Raw genomic sequence first — 22,655 nt, forward strand, 5'->3', positions numbered from 1 at the left:
TTGATTTGGTTTTTGAGGTAGTTTGAATATTTGGGTCCGAATCTAGAAATCGAAATTCACCTAATAATTGGACTGATCAGAAACATCCAAAAGAACACCCAACTATAGTCACTAAAACATTAACGAGATAAAATGTTATTTACTATATGAATAAAACCTGTTTTTCGACTTAAGTATCAATCATTGTTCAAAAACAAATTTCACTTAAGTATGAAATAAGAAATTCATGCTATGTACGAAGATAGAACTTAAAAAAAAGTTTGAATATTTGCAAAGAAAATAATAAAACAAGCCCCTAAACTGCCAATAGACAACGATTCTAGTTGGGAAAAAACCACCCATTCACAAAAAGCCATAGTATCATTAGCTGTATGTTCCTTTGATTTTATGTCTCAAGAGCTCTCAAAACCATAGTATCGTTAGATGTATGTTCCTTTGATTTTATATCCAGAAGAGCAAAACACTAGTAAAAAGACCAAGTACCCTTTCCAGAGACGCTTATGTTCAAGTATTGTCCTCGTTTCTTCTTGCGGATGAACCTGTGATAACAAAAACACAAGCTTATAAGTTATAACCTTCTGTTTCATCACCCAAAATCGGCTTTTTATGTACCAAGTATGTACCTCCATTTCTACACGGCATGCAACATGCGAACATGACGACAAAATAATCACCAAAGGGCCTTTCAGAGACGGGTATCAATTTCCCAACAACCGCAAGAGGCCAACTAGTGACAGATTGAAAAAACAACCCAAGAAACAATAAGATGGCAAAACATGAAAAGGTTTAGGATTAATATCATATAAAACCATTGTACTTTCTTGTTTTTTTCAAGAAGATCCCTCAACTTGTAACAAATACACAAAAAGTCACTAAACTAAATTTTGTGTATTCAAGTCCCTAAACTTGTCTAAAACGCATGAACTTGCGAATTTTAGTGATGACTTGTTAACTTTTAAATCGGTCAGAATTTGACAAAGTAAAATTTAACATTTTTTGTGTAATTGATACTAGTTGAGAGACTATAATATACCAAAAGTAGGTTGAGAGACTTTTTTAGTGAAAAATAGAAAGTATACCGGTTTTATAGGGTATTAACACAAAAGTTTATTCTGTGGAGTTGATTTCAAAACACCACTGACCTGATAATTCCAATAGCAATAGAGACCAGCCATAATTGCCAACTCAGCCTTACAGTTGAGGTGAATTTCCCAAGAAACATGACTATTATGACCTGAAGAACCACAGTAAAGCCCACGATTCCCATAAACAGACGGTTTTTAGTAACACCTTTGAAAACATTCATTTCATCAGGTTTCCGTGCATTAAATTCATTGAATATCTGCAGATAGTTACAATGATTAGTGACTTGTTTTAGTCAAGTAGCAACATGAAATCTGGCATAATCCGAAATAATTACCTGAGCAAAGACGAAGGCATTGAATATGAGAGTATTTTTCTCTTTATTAGCATGTTCGTCAGGGTCATGCTGTGAATGTAGGATTTCTCTGCCTCTAAAATTGAGTACAAGAAGAACCGACACTTGATAAAGAGCCTAGAGTTTCATCGCAGCAAACATATCATTAATAATACACTTTTAACCAATAAATTAATAAATAAAAAATGCAAATACCTGTACTAACAAATTCCTCCACATGACATTTGTAATTAGAGGCTCCCTGAGGAGAATAAAGAAAAAATTAATAACATGAAACAGACATACAAATTACTAATTAGTAGATAAAACAATATAAGTTATTGCAAAAAATAACCTGCGCCCAACAGGAGTGCGATCCATGAGGTGATCGGTGGGTGGTTCGGTGGCCAGTGCAAGTGCACCGAGAGTATCCATGATCAAGTTCACCCAAAGGAGCTACACGGAAATCAACATATACAAAATTAAAAATATTATTTTTTTGCACAAAATTGACTCCATATTACGAGAGAGATACCTGCACTGCAGTTAAGGGGACATCACCAGAGGAAACTGCAGCGACAACGTTAATTACAAGTGCAGCCACATTCACAGTAAGCTGGAACTGGATAAATTTCTGTATATTTGCATAAACAGATCTTCCCCACCTGACAACCTGTGATGTGACGGACAGAAACATATTGATCTTCGATATATACAATTCGGTTTTGTTTCTAAAAATTATCGATCCAACCAGAAGTAAAAGATATAGCTAATCACCTTTACAACTGAGGCAAAATTATCGTCCAAAATGATGATGTCACTGCTCTCTTTTGCTACTTCAGTGCCTTGAATCCCCATCGCAAGACCAATATCAGCCTATAAGTTACAAAAAATATTAAAAATATGTAATAAACTGATTTCGAAATATGAAAAGCTGAAAACATATAGTAGTGAAGAGTTATAATTACCTCATGTAAAGCAGGGGCGTCATTTGTTCCATCTCCAGTAACAGCGACAACATGTCCTCTCTTCCTCAGTGCTTGCACAAGTAATAATTTGTCATTAGGAGAAGACCGCCCCATCACCTGTTGACCATGCACGTGTTTAGTTTAACGTAGAAGTTGACACTAAACAAATGAATTCTTATCTACCGTTAAGAAGGTATTGTTTTAAAATCACATACAGATATCTTATCAGCTACTTCTAGTCTTTGTGCTTCAGACATTGCACGGAAAGATTTTCCTTCAATTAGGTTTGGCTCAGTAGCATCTGCGTTTGACCCTAGTATTCCACATTCTAATGCAATTGCTCTTGCTGTTTGGAGATTGTCCCCAGTCACCATTCTCACCTGAAATGAATTAATGTATATTGAAAACTATTTGCATATGAATAAACGGATACAATAATGTAACACCTATCAACATATCTGAAAAAAGAACTGTGTAAATTACCTTCACACCAGCCTTCACACAGAGTTGGACAGCATCTTTGACACCTGGCCGACAAGGATCCTACATTGCAAACCATTTATTAAAAAAAAAAAAAAAAAAGAATTGATTTTGTACAAATAGCTTTACGCCACACATTAAAAATTATCAAGTGGCGTAAGCATCAAAAGCTTAGATGTACATACCTTTAAACCAACTATTGCAAGTAAAACAAGATCATCCTCAGGCAATTCCCATATTGACAATTCTTCTTCATCTGTTGGCACAGTTTCCCCCTTCAGTGGTCGGTAGGCAATAGCAACACACCTCAAACTTCCAGTAGCCATATCTTCAATCGCCTTTTTAAAATATTCTACCTGCAAGCTTAGAAATGGTTAACTATTGATCGTGACACATAAGCAAGAGAACAAGCTGATATCTACTTCCATAAAAATTTTGCGAATAACTAAATTACCTTTCCATCATTAAGGGGAACAAGCTGCCCGTTACTGTCCATGTATGTTGTACATGCAGCCAAGATAATTTCAGCAGCGCCTTTCCAGTGAATATGAACTTGAGAATCAGGCTTTCAGAAAATTAAACAAATAAATAAATAAATAAATTTCAGGTTATCCATAACACCTACTGAAAAATACTTAGGGTTTTCTTGTTGCTGCGCAAGTTTGATTTTGCTACAGGCTTATTGAAAGTAGATATATGAATACTGGAAGTCTGGAAAGGCTGTATAATTACCCGTTTGACCGCAACACCACCTCGTTTTTTCTCAGAGTTGAATGGAAATGCATGAATAACAGAAGACTCTGACCTGACAGATTCGAAATTCATTCCAAGCTGCAATTATTACAAAAATGATAAGAGTCAGATACAAGAAAAAATATAAAAAAATTATGATAATGTTTGAATGAGCAACTTGCATTAACGCCCCATTGAAGAATGGCCTTCTCAGTTGGTGATCCAGAAACCTCAACGCCTTTACCATCCTATTAAACACAAAATATAACAGAGAAATTTCCATTTTCAAAATAAGTTGAAGACCGCTACTACACCTATTGAAATACTAATCATGGCTTACTCGACAAATATTTAAAAAGAACATTAAGTACCTCAGGCACAAATACACTGCCAGTTGTATTCTGAGCTACACTTTCAATGAGAAGAGATGTGACCCCTGATGATAATTCTGACGTGTTGTTTGGTGGATCGATTTTTTTCCCACATACATAAACCTCAACCACAGTCATCTGCAAAAGACAAAAACATGCAATAAGTAAGCAAAAACATCTAATCTAAATCTAAATATTTATAAAAGACTCCAATTAATGCCACATGGCAATCTCTCCTTCAACCTCACAATTTTACTTTTAATTTATTTAAAAATAATTTTGTTATCAATATCCTTATTACTATTATTTACTATACTTTATCTCAATTTTAATTTTTATGATCTCTCCATCCAACTTTAATTAATATTAATATTATCTATTAAAACATCTTCCTAATATTATATAAAGATATTAGGAAATTATGGTTTACTTAACCTCTTATAAATAAAACTAATAGAGCTTTTCACTAATTCATTGAAAGTCCTTTTAATAAATGGTGAGTTTTGATTATGTATGCTTACTCATGGTCAAGTATGGTTATGTTTGACGAATTTCAATTGTCTCTATTACTATCAAGTATCATTATGTGACAAATTATAACTAATCAATAATATATAAAGATTAAGAAACAAGAAATCTTTATAAATATGTTACGTGAAATATACATAATATATAGAGATTAAAAAACAAGATGTTTTAAAACTAAAATCATAAATTAATTTTAACTTTATAATATTATTACATTTAGAGTTTACGTTTATTAACGGTGTTACACATTTTTTTATGATAATATAGTTTATATTTCCTCAACCTGTGTGATAAAAATCATGAATTACGAATGTACATAATTTAAAGTTATATACTTTAAAGTTATAAACAGTGAAATCCCTTGCACAATGCCAGCAGGAATTCAGTTTAGTTTGATCGGTGGAATAAATTACGGGATGAGTTTAGTTTTTTTAGTTAATAACAATAACAAATATATAATTTAAAGTTATAAATAGTGGAATCCCTCGCACAATGCGGCAAGAATTCAACTTCGATCCTTATCAGTTTGATTCGTTACGATACTGTCATTCGGTATAGTAACCTAAGAAAAAAACAAATGGAATAAAATCCTTAATCATCGGTATAAAAATCTTGTGGTAACTTAAAAAAAAAATTATATTATTCTTTGCACAAAAAACAAAACATGATATCAAAGTGAAACTCATTAATGAAATATGTGCTCTAGCTAATATTAAGATTTAGGCGTACTAGCAGATTTATCATGTGTAGCTTTCCATTTCAAATTATTCATAATTCAAGTTATCTAAATTGTAAGTTTTAACTTATGTATATATTCATAAATAGCAATAGTTATCTATGATATATTAGCATCTTAAATTGTGTTGATTTATTTTAATTTTCTTCAAATTTCAATGAAATTGTCATTTTTCTAATTATGAGTAGTCTTAAGCATTTTGTATGGAATTTATCATCTTTAATTACATGGGATATCTTCTTTATTCAATCCGTGTAACACACAGGGCCCACAACCTAGTGGAGAAATATAATCGAGCGATAATAAGAGAAAGAAAATAGATGTCAAGGTAAAACATCCTACCAAATTCAATGTTAAGGTTCCAGTTTTGTCACTGCAAATTGTAGTTGCAGAACCCATTGTTTCACAAGCAGATAGCCTCCTAACCTGCATTTGCATAATTCCCAACAAAACTAAGCGAAGTAAAAAAACACAGGTCAATGCCCGAGAGATTTTGATGAAGAATTATCGACGTACCAATGCTTTGTCAGCCATCATCTTCCTCATCGAGTATGCAAGCCTGTAATTATGCCCAACATGATGGGAAGGTTAACCTTTTAAGTGTCAAAATTCAAAAATGACTATATCTCAATAAAAAGAAAGAAAAACACAAATGATATAGAAACAGGTAACTTACGTTAAGGTGACAGCCAACGGAAGCCCTTCTGGCACCGCAACAACTACAATAGTCACCTATACATTCTTCAAAAGTTAGTATGCTGAAAAAGAAAAGAAAAGGAAACTAAATGCTTCCTCTCCTCAATCCATGTCCTTGGTTTCACTACTACCATATACGGTTTGACTTTTCAACTTACAGTTGTAATGTTTCTCATGTAGAAAAACGTTTTACATTTTAACACCATTTCAGATGACTTTCAAAGCAAAACGAAGAATGGTTACTTGTTCGGTTCTCAAAAGTCACCAAAGACAATCATTAAATATTACATATAGAAAACACATACCGCAACAGTAAAAATCTTAATTGCACCATCGACAGCATCTCCAGTACTAGTTTTGCCAGCAATAAACTCTACTTTGTCCTCTTCATCCTTCGTATGTCCAGTAAAATACCTAACAAACAAAAAATTATCATCACAATGCTACGAATAGCAGCAAAAACTAAAAAGTACGTTTGTAATGCCTTAGTATTAAATTACCTAGCGAGAAGGATGACAAGAACAGATACAGCAACCACAAGCCCGACTATACCAATAAACGTCGCAACCCCATTCAAACGCACCTGATAAAAGTCAATAGTTTAAAACTTTGGGTGCTTTGTTTAGTCTGAAAGAAATTTGATTATTGCCCTTTACAAAAAGATAAAAGAGTTTGTACTGAGCACTAACCTGTAACGGTGTTTCCTCGCCATTGTCTTCAGAAATGCTAGCCATAAGCAATCCCCATTCTGTATTTATTCCAACACTAGTTGCCTGAAAATGATTATGCAAAAAGTTTATGAAATCACAATATTGACCAGATTCCATAATAAATAACTTAAAACGAAGTGCAGGTGATCTGGAAAAGGACATATCATCTTTCATACCAGCATAGTACCATAGCCATCAGCCACCTTGCATCCAGACATTAAAAATGGCGATTTGTGATCTTTGGTAACCTGTTTGACCGTGTAAAAAGCTATGTTACTACTTACTCACAAAGACATGGAGATAAGGAGAAATACAATATATGTAGAAATCCACGAAACTCACAATTTTACTCTCCCCAGTCATACTTGATTCATCAATAGCAAGGGACTGACCCGAAATTAAAACACCATCAGCTGGAACCTGAATTATAAACAAAGTGTCAAACAAATGCAAGAATGGATATCATAAGAACCATGTTACGATTTACGAAAGATAATTGATAACATGTTCTCTAACCTGGTCTCCAATTTTTAGAGGTATGACATCCCCGACAACAATATCAAATATTGAAATTTTCACCCTCCTTCCACCTCTTACAACCTACCAATGTCGTCTATATCTGTCAGCAAACTAATAAAAAAAATTGTACAAAATGAAAATACTTTCTTGAAAACCAACCTCCAATTGTATGTTCTGTTTCTCCTCGTCTAAGTTCTGAAATTGAAGTGATTGTTTATAGTCACTTATGGCTACAGAACAAAAAACAAGCTTACATACATTATGTTCAGTAACACGATTATTGACAATATTAATATTTATTTAATGAAATACCTGTAACAAGTATGACAATAATAACAGCCAATGCAATGCTTCCCCCATCATACCACCCTTCTTTAATTCCCTGAAAATATTACACAAGTTAAAAATAGAAATTTATTATCTTACTATAAACAAGGGTAAAAGTAGATGCGGTACGAGTTCTAATTCACTAACCTCTGTTTTAATGCCTAGCGCCAAAGAAGCAGCGGCAGCTACCATCAAAATAATCAAGGTTGTATCTCGACAAGCATCCAACATAAACCTCTATAAAACACATTCCCTCATTATTTAGATTTCCGAATATTTAAATATTTAACACTATCAATATAGCTCGGGAAAAAAAACATATAACGTCTAAGTACCCAAAAGCTCCGCCCCTTTTTTCGTGGATATGTATTTGACCCAAACACATTTTTTCTATCTAATATGTTTGAATCATCTTCGTGAATTCCCTTATCTGGGTTTGTCTTTAACTTTTCTGCCAGTCCTTTAACCTGTTGTGTTCATGGAAAGAAAACAAAAAACAATGTCATGGTTTGTGTTTGGATATGTGTGTGTGGGGTGGGGGGGGGGGGGGGGATGGATTATCATAAACTTACCCCTCCAAAGTTTTGCAAAGCAGAAAAATCATGGTCTCTTGTCATTGTAGCAAGCTGTGCGGGACTAACATCATAATCACCAGTAGGAATGGGAGATGGGGATGCTTTTGGGGTTCCTGTTGCAAAGAGGATGTTAATAAGCTAAACCAATATCAACACCTAAAAGGTTTAAATTTAAATCAGCGACAACATATGAAAAGAAAAATACCATCTGGTTTTTCTCCAGCTGCTTGAAAAAGATAGGCTGCCTGAAGAACAAAACTAGTGGGTCGTAAGTTGGTTCATGCTATATATGTATAAAGATAAGATAAGATAAGATAACATTACTCGTATGACTTGAGCGTGAGTTCTGATCTTTGCTATAATTTCTTTCTTCTCTTCCGCCTTTTTTAAATCCAAAGTATAGCGGAATCGACGGGAAGCATTTAATACAAGTGCCGCTTGCTAAATCAGATAAAATTTAGTTAGAAGATTCAGTGACATTAAAAAACAAGTTGGTGAAGATACAATATGATCACACTATGGTTGTTTTTATTTGATTACAACAGCATAAATACGTTAACTAATAGTCTAATATGGAACTCTAGGGTTCAGATGTCAACATTTTGCTAATTTGTCTGTTTGTCCTTACTCATAACAAAATCCTGTCGTTGCCAGATCATGAATCAACTAGAGAAACACAATACAGAACACATGAGTCAAATTGGAATGTAGGTTCTTTCCGATTTTTATCTAATATAATCTGACGTGTATCGTGTACAAAAATAGAAAGCACGAAACAAAAAGTTTTATAATACATGGTCATTTGAATCTTAAGATTAGATTGTTTACAAAACCTACATTCGTAGCCAAATGAAATTAATCGTCATCAAACATGTATAGATATACTATGATTGCGCATTGACAGCATATCAAACGTTTTGCTACTCATAAACAGTTGGCTATCCTAAAGAGGGCATTCATTAATAGGGCGCACGTGTTATCATATGCTCTGAAGAAGTATAAAAAAACAAATTCAGCTAAACGGCCACATTACGTTTTAGTGTGTCGGTGAAAACCTTAATCCCTCATATAATATGCCATTCATGTAGAACACATCATTAGACCAATGTTGTTCTTGTGAAAACCTTGTCCCATAGTTACCAGTCTAGTATGTTGCATTTTATCATTTAATAACTAATAGTCTAACATGGAGTGCTAGGGTTCATGTGTCAACATTTTGCCAATTTGTCTGCTAGCCCTTACTCGTAACAAAACCACATTGTTGCCAATTCATGAACCAACTAGAGGAGCACAATACAGAACACACGAATCAAATTGAAAAGTAGATTCTTTCCGTGTTTAATCTAAACGGATCGATATATCATGTACAAAAATAGAAAGCATCAAAAACAAAAAGTTTGATTACACGTAGCCATTTGAATTTACGATTTGATCGTTTATGAAACCTACATTCGTAGCCCAACGAAACTACTTATCATCATTCATCAAACATATATAGATGTACTATAATTACTCATTAACAACATATCAAATGTTTTGCTACACGTTAACAGTTGCCTATCCTAAAGAGTGTACATTCATTAATACGGCACACATGTTATCAAACACTCTGAAGAACAGAATTAGTAATATAAAAACATTTAGCTAACCACCCACATTATGTGATATCGTGTCGGTGAAAACCTCAAATCCTTCATATAATGAAACATTTATATAAAAACACATCAGTAAACCAATATTATCCTTGCAAAAACCTTGTCCCTATAGTTATCAGTCTGGTATGTTAAACGCCACCGTTTAACAACTAACTAAAAAACCAAAATCTACACTATCTCATTCCCTGAAACCTCAACAGAAACAATACTGAAAACTGCAAATAAATGTTATCAACACAACACAACACAAATCAAAAACATAATTGAAAAAAACTTTCAATCAAAACATCAATTCATCAAGTACACAATAATAAAACAAAACAACCATACCCTCCATCTTCTCAGGCGATCAACAGGAGCACTCTTAGTCCGAACAATATCAAACGGATCATTAACCGACTCATACTCCTCATATCCGCCGCTACTTCCACCACCGGACTCCACATCTTTCCGGTGCCACAGCTGCGGTGATTCACCGCTACTCATCACCGTAACTTAATCAACAACTGTCGCAGAAAAGATGACACCTCAATTCTCCGCTCTGACGCACAAATCTGCCAAAAATCAAACACATAAATCATAACAACTGATATGCTCATCAAATGAACCTGAAAATCAAGAGCAATTGTTCGATCATTACAGTAACACGGAGTCGTTAGGGTTTCGCATTAACACTGGATGAAGAAATCGGTGAAGAAATATCTGAGAATGTAGGATTGATATCAGTTGTTCTAGGGTTTGCTGTTGACTGGTAATCTCTGAGCGATTCAGATTTGAGAGACAGATTATTTTTGGGTGGTTCAGGCTTTAAATTGCCTGTAAGGTTATGACACGTATAACGTATCATTTGTCACATTACCTGTGAGGTTATTGTTTTTGTGTTTATTCTTTGTTTTTAATTCTAAGGTTAAAACGCGTATAAAAAAGTGGGGGATATCGGCTAGATTTATGGGTCATATGAAAAGGATTATTAATATACGTGAAGGCAGTTTTTCTGAATATATAAAAAATGTATGTGTTTAAATCTAGGTAGGATTTTGTAAAATAACATTATTCAAAATAGGTGAGGAAAGAGAATTTTGAACACAATTTCAGCTTTGAATGTGTGACAAGATTTATACCTACGCTGGAATCTGGGTAAAGTCGCCGGAAGTTGCAGGTTCATGAATGGGGTGAGGTGTTTTATGTTTTAAAAAATTAAACACCATCTCTCTTAAAGGTGATGGGTTAGAGGATGATAGGTGAGAAGATGATGATGATGATTGAAACCCTTATAAAAACCCTTATCAGGAATCGGTTTTGTTGGGCATATGTATCAAGAAAAAGGTGAAATTTGAAGGGAAATTGGATTATTACAGAGTGGGATTGAAGAGGGTTTTGGAGAAGTGATGAAGAAATTATTTGCAGATGTGGGTTAAAAAGAAATCAGGATGGAGGAGAAATGATAAATTACCAATTTACCCATCATGTGCATGTCATGTGACTAATAATTAACCAAGGTTTGGGGTTGAGTTAGACTCTGGGGTCAAAATAGTTAATTATAGAGACCATGGGGGCACATATGTTAAAAAATCTTATTTTTGACTAATATAGTAAAACTGATATAACCACAGGGGCCAAAAACGTAATTTGCTCTTGATGGTTCAATATGTTATTTTTATATTTTTTTGTTTGTATTAGGAAAACTAAATGGAATATAAGAAACTAGTTTTTCACCATCATGCCTTGCGGCAAAATTTTCTCCTTAACTAAGATTTGAAACGAAACGCAAGAAACTAAACTTGTAAAAAAAAAAAAAAAAAACAAATCGCCAAGAAAATTGCAAAATACCAGCCTCAAAAAGCGAACCCGATTTGTGAGCCCCAACAAAGGCACTCTACCAACATGTAAGAGGGTATCTTTGTTAACTCCACCAGCCAAGAAGTAAGAAATAATATAGCATGTAACAAAATATGAAGTAAAAAAAGAAATATAATTGCTTACAGACTAATAGGAGCTTGAAACGTGAAAAGGCAGTGGAAATTCCCCAACGTTGCTAATTGTGATATAGTAAATGGTAATATATATGCTTTATCGTTTATATAAACAAATTTAAATAAAATGACATAAAATAAGATCATCACTTGTTAGCGTGGAATTAATTATAATGTTCCGTCTTTTACACATCATGTGTGGCACCATAATAGGCCTCCACGACCAACGCTTTTCTTCCACCTAACACTGTGTTCCCGAGTTTCATTTAACGATAGAAGAGAAAGGAAGAGAAATTATAAGGGAATGGAAAGGAAAAGATGTGATTATATTCGTGTTCCCGAGTTTAATGAAAAGAAAAGGAAATGAAAGGAAATTAAACATTTTATGTGTTCCCGAGTTGGGAGGAAAAGAAAAGAAAGTTTATTTATAATGAATTAGAGGGTAATTTAGGAAATTTAAAAAAGTCTAAGATTTATAATAATCTTTTCTCACCAAATCTCTCCAAATTGGGAGGATGAATATTTGCATCAATCATCCCCTTGTTTCCTTTCTTTTCTCACCACTTCCCTTTCTAAAAAATCTCTGGAACACATTTTTTACTCTTTTCCTTTTAATTCCTTTCTCTTCCCTTGTTAAATGAAACTCGGGAACATAGTGTAAATATAAGAGCATTTACATTAGTCGGTATTCTTAATAGTATCCTAAAATTCATATTCATATTCATATTCATATATGATAAAAATGAAACAGAATGAATAGTAGTCGTTTATTATTAAATTAAATTTAGAATTATAATTATTTAAAATTAGAATTAAGAGATGAGTAAATGGTATCGGGTATATGTACCGGTCTCAAATTTACCAAACCGGTGTATTTTCGGTACCGGTTCTGTACAGGTATTCACCGATTTTTACCCTCAAATACCGGTGCCGTACCAGTACCGACCAGTACCGAACCGTACCATAATGAACAACTAGTGATTTATTATTAAATTAAAATTAGAATTAGAATTATTTAAAATTAGAATTAAGAGATGAGCAAATGGTATCGGGTATAGGTAACGGTCTCAAATTTACCAAACCGGTGTATTTTCGGTACCGGTTCTGCACAGGTATTCACCGGTTTTTACCCTCAAATACCGGTATCGTACCAGTACCGACCGGTACCGAACCGTACCATACTAGGTATATTCGGTACCGGTACCCACTTTTGGGGATTTTGGTAACGGTATTTTCGGTACCGGTTGGTACCGAGCTCATCAAATCCTGTAGCAACGCAGCAATGCAACTAATTGCACCGTTTAGATTACTTTTCATACACACAGTAAGTAAACTGTATTTCGTTTGAATGAGGTTTTATATATACAATAACTTATTTTGCTTACTTTTTTGTTTTTTCTATAATGAATGAATTGTAGCATGTAAAATTAACTTGAATATTTAGAATATTGATGAGCAAATTGTATCAAATCCTGTAAACGAACCGGTATCGTATCGGTACCAAATTTAATATACCAAATCATTTTCGGTACCAATTTGGTACCCACCTTTTGGCGTTTTCAGAATCGTTACTTTAGGTTCGACACCGGTCTAGCACCATACCTGTATTTATTGATTTTTACCTTCAAATACCATACCGTATTGTACCGAGAATTTTCGGTGCCGGTACCTAATTTCGATGATTTTCCAGATCGGTACTTTCGCTTCCGTTACCGGTACTGAGCTCATCCATATTTTAACGTGTAAGCACCATAATAACTGAACTGAAAATAACCGAATTTCCAACATGTAGGACGTGTGGGTCCTATTATTATATAGTAGGTTATTTAAAATCGTTTTTTTATGACGGGGTGATTATCCTTACCACATAATTTTATTTATGTTTTAATATTCGGTATTTGTTTGCCGTTGCTAACACGTCTTTTGTAGTCATTGGGTCCCGCCGCAACGCGCGGGAGAAAAATAACTAGTTATAAGAAAAATACAAATAAATGTTCATTTTTACTTCTACATTAGATTCCTTATCTTCACTCTTTATCCATCAAAATTTAAGGAAAGCTATAATCAATCTATAAATTCACCAACTCGTTATTAATCCCTTGTGTTTTTATTTTTTGTGAGCGGAAGAGAGAGAGAAGAAAATTTGATAAAAAGAGTATATTTAATTAAACATCGATAGATTTAAGGAATCAGATGTGGAAGGTTTTTTGAAAATCTTTAAAATTCTAAGGTAAATGTGTTTTTAGTTAAATTATTAGGATATGGATGAGAACTCGGGTGTGAATGCTCTAACGTCCCCTTTCACCTAGCATCTATTTAGTGGCAAAATTGGTAATCAAACCAAACAATGAATAGAAAGTTGTACTGCAAGCTTAACCATCTGTCTAGGTTTAAAAAGAGTAATCCTCAATTTACAACCTGTGCTTAGACTCCACTGACATTTTAGATGTCCCTAAGAAACTTTTTGTCGCACCTCAAAGGCAAGACGAAATAGATTGTTCGAAACTCCATAACTTGCTAATAATGAAAATAATTTAAATATTCCATTTCATTCTAAAAGGAAGTACATAGTTTTGAAGGGAAAATACAACATTTTTGGCAACTTGAACATAATGAAACAAATAAAATACATAACATGAAAATTTGGGTGTGTATCTAGTTAACCCTAACCAATTTCTTCAAATCATTAAGGCTAATTTCCTGCAATATGTATTAAAATATTTTTTCAACACATAATGGTCGATGAGCATACAAGTTTGGTTTACATAGCATATCATGAAAAGTCTTAAATCCAACATAACAAAATGTTACTAAGTTGACGCTAGCATGCCTAACTATAGGTCAAACCTTGTGTCTACTTAATATTGTGTGAATCCTCGTCACCAAAGTGAACGAGACCGTAAAAGTTGATTGAATACTTAGCAATACCCAACAAACGGCCGATATGCTATTCCTATAGCGCTATAATTGTTAAGGTGGGCTAGCTAAAGTAAATTATAAATAGAGTGCGTGAATGTGTTTCTAGCATAAACAACCTAAGCATAACAAATAACATGTTTGGTGGATTTAATTATTGAATATGATTGATTGTGTGCATTATGATTTTGATAAATTATACATGTTACACCCAAAAGTGCATTAAAGCGTAAAAAGGTTCAAGTATACTCACGGATTGCTAAAGCTTCCAAACGTGAGTTGATATGAATGGGATGATTGGAACACCAAAGTTACCTTACAATGGGAAACGAAGGTGTGTGAGTCAATGGAGTTTAATTATGAGTTAGATTCGGAATTTAAGGATTATAACAAGAAAGTATGATATTGCATAAAAATACATATTGTCTAGACACTCATTCGGACACTAGTTTCTAGTGTGTTTTCATTGGTACCAAATCGCCCATTAGAATCCAATATGAGGAATCAAGAACTAGGATGATGAACATCATAACTCATAACTTTCTACCATGAATTAGTTGAAGTTAGGGTTCGGTTTTGTAAGTATATTACGTATATATATGTTAGTATTGCTAGTCATGTATGGAGGTAGGATGAATTCCATCCATTTAACCTCGTTCTTAGGCTTCACCAATGCACAAAATCATCAACTTAATTGATGATTTCGGTTGGTCATGAATATGAAGTCTCCTAATTCACCAAGACAGCCAAGTGAGTAAACTAAACGAGTGCATTTCAAACATGGAGAGTGTTTGAAGATTTGGTGTAGTATGTTCACTTTATTTTCTTAAAAATTGTTTGGTGATTAAGAATGACATAATAAACGACTAAGTATGCAAGTGAGGAGGTGGATGTAACGTTTCGCACTTCTGTACTTTCCATATTTAGAAAGGTGCTGATGTGCACAAAATGCAACATATAAATTACATCAATTGTGGCATAAAACTAACCCTTTTTAGTACTAATGTTGGAAAAGTGTGCTTTTGTCTTCCTTTTGTATTTTCAGGATTAAATGAGCTCAAATAAACAAAAGAAGCAAAAAAGTCAGCTAAATCTAACATAAATACAAGAAAAGGAGCAAACGTGGCATGCCCGACCTCCCGACAGCATCTTCCCAAGCAAAACAAGAAGACAGAAGACTGAACACGCCCCGTGCTTAGTGAGCACGGGGGCGTGCCCAAGTGTCGGCAGAAAAGACAAAGTTGTAGAAGCTTCCATCGCCCACCACGGGGCCGTGCTCAGCGGACACGAGGCCATGGTCAACTATAAGATTCGCGGAATCCAGGCAAATCTTGATAGTAGAGATATGCTTTTGCACACGGGGTCGTGCTCAGCGGACACGGGGGCGTGGTCAACTAATGCAGACAAAATGCATTTAATGAAGAAAGAGAAGAGGATGGACATGGGGCCGTGCCCGAGCTTCTATTCAGCCTATAAATAGGAGTGCTTGGAGCTCTTGCAACTCATCCCTTGGCACACCACCTCTCTCACACTTCATCCACCACCCACCACCATCACAACACCATCATCCACCACCATCATGAGTCGTCTCGGGATCCAAGATTGATCGTAAGAGTTCTTGACAATCAAAGGCCATGTTTGCCTAAGTCTCTTACATCACTTGGTGAAGACAAGTGTTTAGTATAATACTTTTTATTTTAATCTTTTGCACTTTTTAATTGGTTTTGTATTAATGACTTTAATAACTAGTTTCTTATGTTGAAGGTGATTCTTCCTTATCGTTTGTCCGTGGTGTCTTGGCATTATTTTACTGTCTATATAAAATAAAAGATTTTCACCATTCATATCTCCACGGTCTATATGGAGGTATGTTGGCTACCTGGTCGGGGGTTAAGGGAACGGTTTGGTAAGAGTCTTGCCATTGTTCAGTGTATAGATCCTGCAGAGGACCTGGGTCAAATTTAGTAGAACCTCCTTCAATACCCACCGGTATTGGATGGTGGGGGTCCAAACTTTTTGATCCCCTAATAAGTTAAACTACTATTAAAACTTTAACCCGGCTACTTAGGACTGTATCCCCGCTGACTCAGACTACTTAGCCGAGGGTAACGTCGCCTTCAAAAGAAGGGGCCTACCACATTATGCATTAATAACTTAATTAATTATTTTTCAATAATCCGACCCTTTTGGATTGTATCATTGCAGACTCAAACTACTGGGTTGAGGTTAACGTCACATTCAAAAGAGGGGCCTACTACAATAACTAAGATAATCTCTTAAACAAGTGCGGAAATAATCAAAGGTTACACTACACACGAGTCGGATCCAAGTGATTCATCTTGTCTATCTGTCTTTATTTTTATTTTATTTTTAGCATTTTAGTTAGTTTTATTTTACTAGTTTAAAAACCTTTTTCTAATATTTTGATTTGATTAGACGTTGAGGATAAACCGGTACTAAAAGCTCTTGTGTCTTTGGACGACCTCGGTATCTTACCAACACTATACTACGTCCACGATGGGTGCACTTGCCCATATGTGTGTTTAGTGTTAGTGAATATCGTATTTATAAATTTAAAACTTGGCTAAAAAGTGTAAAAAGAGCTTAAAATATATACCTAAAACATATACACACTGACACGCATCCAAGTTTTTGGCGCCGTTGCCGGGGACACAAGGATTTTAAGAAAGTTAGGAATCATCGGCCTAATCATTTTTTTTATTTTTTGTTATCTTTTTTTAGGATTTTCTTAATTTTCTAGCTTCTGTAGAACTCAGCACGGGCCATGCCCGCTGAACACGCCCCGTGCCCAATCATTGGAACTAGCAATCCTGTTTTAAGTCAGACAGTAAGCTGAACACGGGGCCGTGCCCATCCAACACGCCCCCGTGCCCAAGATTCAGCTTCTGAAAACAGAACCGTGAGATCCCAACGGTTGGTAATTTCTGACACAAACATGAGTGATAGTGATACTTTTTACTTTCGGCACTCTTATGGTACGTGGTGTCAAATATGTGGAGGCTCTCATGAAGAATTAGAATGTTTCTTTCTAAATTATAAGCCCCACTATATAGACCCATCGTTTCTCTATATCCTTAAGAGGGGCGAAAGTAAAAATAATCCCTATCTCTCCCTCGAAGGCGCCCAACCGGACATTTTAGGAGAAATGCTTCTTGATGAACTATTTCAACTAGAAGATCTAATTCTTAATTGGTTAAAAGAACTTGAGGTGGATTTTATTAACTCATCTCAAGACGATACCAAGGAAGAATTGTTGGGATCACGTTCAACCAACTCTAATATTCCTAACGATACCTCCAACTCTAGCGAGGACTTGATCGATAGTCGTCCCTGTGCCGATTGTGCCGTGGAGGACTCTCCATCGACTTCGTTCGGTGCATACATAGACCTGAGCGATTCGGCATACACCTTCTTTAACGAGAGCCCGGGAAAGGGTTGGACTTGTCCACCTACATTTAGCATAGGAATCACCCTCACCGACAACCTCTTGCGTTCTCGTCTTAATCTAGAACAATTAAGGTATCTTAGGCACTTTGGGGTTGTTCCATCTAGTAAGGAACCGCCTGATCCGGATAAGTTCCTTAAAAATAGACAAACTTCATAATCAGCCCTTCGACACGGGGCCGTGCCCAGGCCAATACGCCCCCGTGTCCGCCAAAAGATTCCCTTCTGACTTTACGTCAGAATACGGACAAAATGTGTCAGGGTCTTGCCTGCACACGGGGCCGTGTCCAGTCGACACGGGGCCGTGTCCAGCATGCTGTCGTTTTCTATAAATGCAGCCAAGAATCCTGCACATTTGGACTATCCAGGGACAGAGATTTGAAGGGATCTTCTCTCATACCATCCTAGGTATGTTCTGAAAGAAGGTTCTAACAAACCATCTTGTCCTTTCCTCTTTTATCCATTTCCTTCTTCTTCATCTTTCTTGCTCCAAAACCTCCATTAAAGCTTAAGATTTCAAGCTTTATTGCAAGGATTGTTGAGTTTTGTTCAAGGAATCTTGTTAAAAATAAGTTGTATAACGTTGTTTTAAGTTATTATTACTCAAAAAGGCTTCACAAATTGGAAAAATAACTTGAAACTTCGAGATTCCTTGTTCCAAAATTCTGCAGAAAGGTGAACACGGGGCCGTGTTCATTGAGCACGGGGCCGTGTCCAAAGTACTGTTTCATCAAAATAAGCTATTTCTGGTTTGTTTTCGTAGAATGTCAAGTCAAAATAGTGGAACATCTTCTGCACATTCAAGAAACAGTCGAAGAGAGAGAAGGTCTTCAATTGAAGCTACTCTCGTACGCTACGTCATGGCTTTACGAGAAGCTCTTGATGAAATGACTTCGGTAGAGGAGGTCCTAATAGACCGTATAAATTATCTTACGGTGGGGCTGCAGAACAGTTTTCAAGAAATTAACCTCTTGCACCAGAGGTTAAATATTCTTGTAACACCTCCCATGGAACCAATCCTCCCTCAAGAGGATTGGAACCTAGCACTTGGAGTCAACAATCCTACCGGATGGGATGACCTTCCAGCGGAGCCTCCACTTGAAAATCTATAAGAAGTCCCGGTGGAAGCTGTACCCCCTCAAACCGACGCCAACGAGCCCGCCTTCCTCCTCCCAAGGGAGATAGAAGAGTGACTCGCCGACGTGTAGGGAACCCATGCCCAGAGGGAGGAGTTCTTTGAAGCGGCATCTAACAGAGAGAATTATCTTTTCGGAAATTTTGCTAATTAAAATAACTTTTAGGCTAGAACTTCTTGGTTTAAGCTTCTTGTGCTTCATTTAACTTGCTTATCTAAATTACTAGCTTTTTAGGATAATGTAATTCTCTCTATGACTTTAATAAAAATGATGGTTTTAGTGTTTGGATGATGTTGTAATGGTTAAAACACACTAGGGATGGTAAAGGATAACAAGGGAAACTTGCACTAGCACCCCATGCACGAAAACAGAGCTTCCCGACAAAATTTCTTCATTACAGCAAGTTCGGCACGGGCCGTGTCCACCCGACACGGCCCCGTGCTGCACAGTCTGCAGAAAACGCCCAGTTCAGGTAACTGGACACGGGCCATGTTCACTGAACACGCCCCCGTGTCCAAGCTTCTGTTTCTTTTTACAAACTTCTGTTACTGGCACTTGAACACGGGGCCGTGTCCAGAGTACTAGTAACATAAAATTTTGCTTTTAAACACCCTTTTACACATCCAATCAACCTAAAAACTTATTTTTGGGACACATTGAGGACAATGTGTAATTTAAGTGTGGGGGGATGCTAAAACTTTGAATCTTGCAAGTCCTAATTAACAAGCCTTACACAAAACTCTATTGGAACCGCTAATCACCCCAAATTTTTTCCAAAATTTTCATTTTCTTTTTACTTGTCTAGGTTTAAGTTGGGAATTTCAAGTTCTAACAAGGTTATATTTTTACAAATTTACAACTGATAGCATCGTGATAAAAAGAACCAACATAAGAAAATTATGAAACGGCATGACAAACTTAGTTAAAATTTGATTATATATACTTGATCACATAAAAACCCATTCCCACAAAAGTGAGTTTTGAGCCTTTATTGAGCATACAAATACATATCGTTACACTAAATGCTCATTTTTCGTTTCTTGTGTGAATAGCCGCTTGGTTCTTACAACTCTAGAACTTGCCACAACAATGCATTCCCGGTCCTTACTAACTTAAACCCGAGTAAGTAAATGATGGAGGCATTAGGACTAACCCTTTTTCTTTCTACACCATTATTTTTCAATTTTTTTACCACCTACCCAAAATCCCCCTAGTTAACCCCTTTGAGCCTAAACCTTTTCATTTCTTAACCCAAAAACAAACACCCTTTTTACCCACCAAAACCCTCTTTATTTTAACCCTTTCTTTTAGTAACACAGCTCGGTTTTTCTTATGACTTATGTTGAAAAAAAATGAATGATATGATGAAACCAAATAAACAAACAAGTTCATCAAAAAATAACTTTGTTTGAAAGGAATGGTTCATCAAAATAAAATAAATTGTCAAAAATAAAAAGTCTTTCAAAAACCGATGCTTTTTACGCTTTTCGCCCCTTTACTAACCACTAACCCAACCACCCACCTTTAGCCCAAGCCTAACCCTTCACCCAAAAAGTCCTCTTGATATTTACAAAGGTATATATAGTTAAAAAGGAGGAGGATTGATTGCTTGGCAAGCTTATGGTAGGAGTAAGTTCCATGCCGCTCTCGAGTGATTCACTAAAAATACACCTTCGGCCGAGTGTTGAGTGATCCCCCGTGAGGTATGTGAACTTGTATATAAATGGAATTTTAAAAAGGCATGTTATGCCCTAATAAGTAATTTATCTTATGAAACGTTTTAATAAATCATGACGAATAGGATTGTAAATAAATAAAAATAAAGCTTAATAAAGAATCTTGGAAATCCCGACACTCTATGACAAGCCCAAAAACTTTCTCTTCTACCCATTCCATTTGGGAGTGAAAAAACCACATTATAAAGAGTTTTGCTTGAGGACAAGCAAAGATTCAAGTGTGGGGGTATTTGATGTGCACAAAATGCAACATATAAATTACATCAGTTGTGGCATAAAACTAACCCTTTTTTAGTACTAATGTTGGAAAAGTGTGCTTTTGTCTTTCTTTTGTATTTTCAGGATTAAATGGGCTCAAATAAACAAAAGAAGCAAAAAGACAACTAAATCTAACATAAATACAAGAAAAGGAGCAAACGTGGCATGCCCGACCTCCCGACAGCATCTTCCCAAGCAAAACAAGAAGACGGAAGACTGAACACGCCCCGTGCTCAGTGGGCACAGGGGCGTGCCCAAGTGTCAGCAGAAAAGACAAAGTTGTAGAAGCTTCCATCGCCCACCACGGGGCCGTGCTCAGCGGACACGGGGCCATGGTCAACTATAAGATTCGCGGAATCCAGGCAAATCTTGATAGTAGAGATATGCTTCTGCACACGGGGTCGTGCTCAGCGGACATGGGGGCGTGGTCAACTAATGCAGACAAAATGCATTTAATGAAGAAAGAGAGGAGGATGGACACGGGGCCGTGCCCGAGCTTCTGTTCAACCTATAAATAGGAGTGCTTGGAGCTCTTGCAACTCATCCCTTGGCACACCACCTCTCTCACACTTCACCCACCACCCACCACCATCACAACACCATCATCCACCACCATCATCCATTGTCCATCATAGAGTGTGTGAGTCGTCTTGGGATCCAAGATTGATCGTAAGAGTTCTTGACAATCAAAGGCCATGTTTACCTAAGTCTCTTACATCACTTGGTGAAAAGAAGTGTTTAGTGTAATACTTTTTATTTTTAATCTTTTGCACTTTTTAGTTGGTTTTGTATTAATGACTTTAATAACTAGTTTCTTATGTTGAAGATGATTCTTCCTTATCGTTTGTCCGTGGTGTCTTGGCATTATTTTACTATCTACATAAAATAAAAGATTTTCACCATTCATATCTCCACGGTTTATATGGAGGTATGTTGGCTACCTGGTCGGGGGTTAAGGGCACGGTTTGGTAAGAGTCTTGCCATTGTTCAGTGTATAGATCCTGCAAAGGACCTGGGTCAAATTTAGTAGGACCTCCTTCAATACCCACCGGTGTTGGATGGCGGGGGTCCAAACTCTTTGATCCCCTCATAAGTTAAACTACTATTAAAACTTTAACCCGACTACTTAGGACTGTATCCCTGCTGACTCAGACTACTTAGCCGAGGGTAATGTCGCCTTCAAAAGAGGGGCCTGCCACATTATGCATTAATAACTTAATTAATTATCTTTCAATAATCCGACCCTTTAGGATTGTATCCTTGCTGACTCAAACTACTGGGTTGAGGGTAACGTCACCTTCAAAAGAGGGGCCTACTACAATAACTAAGATAATCTCTTAAACAAGTACAAAAGTGCGAAAATAATCAAAGGTTACACTACAAACGAGTCGGATCCAAGTGATTCATCTTGTCTATCTGTCTTTATTTTTATTTTATTTTCAGCATTTTAGTTAGTT

General features: G+C 35.9%; 1 protein-coding gene across 2 annotated transcripts; it reads right to left on the reverse strand.

Annotated features, from left to right (window-relative positions):
- Positions 1–138: 138 nt before the first annotated feature.
- Positions 139–10,629, reverse strand: LOC110940629 (calcium-transporting ATPase 10, plasma membrane-type). Of its 2 annotated transcripts, none has more exons than XR_004893212.1 (34): positions 10,355–10,629; positions 10,045–10,268; positions 8,384–8,500; positions 8,265–8,304; positions 8,057–8,172; positions 7,820–7,951; positions 7,632–7,721; positions 7,470–7,539; positions 7,317–7,387; positions 7,155–7,238; positions 6,981–7,058; positions 6,815–6,886; positions 6,618–6,701; positions 6,429–6,511; positions 6,234–6,342; positions 5,909–5,964; positions 5,749–5,791; positions 5,575–5,658; positions 3,969–4,106; positions 3,780–3,845; positions 3,598–3,696; positions 3,320–3,430; positions 3,051–3,221; positions 2,869–2,928; positions 2,601–2,765; positions 2,386–2,502; positions 2,195–2,293; positions 1,979–2,090; positions 1,773–1,873; positions 1,634–1,679; positions 1,421–1,555; positions 1,143–1,342; positions 624–727; positions 139–539 (listed from the first exon to the last, which is right to left on the reverse strand). XR_004893212.1 is itself a non-coding variant. In XM_022182180.2 (34 exons), the coding sequence occupies exons 2-34, from the start codon at positions 10,198–10,200 to the stop codon at positions 505–507; spliced, it is 3,270 nt and encodes a 1,089-aa protein (XP_022037872.1). In that variant the 5' UTR covers positions 10,201–10,268; positions 10,355–10,629; the 3' UTR covers positions 139–504. The 2 variants fall into 2 exon arrangements, 1 of the variants encoding a protein (XP_022037872.1); XM_022182180.2 differs by having other exon boundaries at positions 1,953–2,090.
- Positions 10,630–22,655: the final 12,026 nt, after the last annotated feature.

This window comes from Helianthus annuus, chromosome 5 (genome assembly GCF_002127325.2).
Source record: "Helianthus annuus cultivar XRQ/B chromosome 5, HanXRQr2.0-SUNRISE, whole genome shotgun sequence".
NCBI classification, from domain to species: Eukaryota; Viridiplantae; Streptophyta; class Magnoliopsida; order Asterales; family Asteraceae; genus Helianthus; species Helianthus annuus.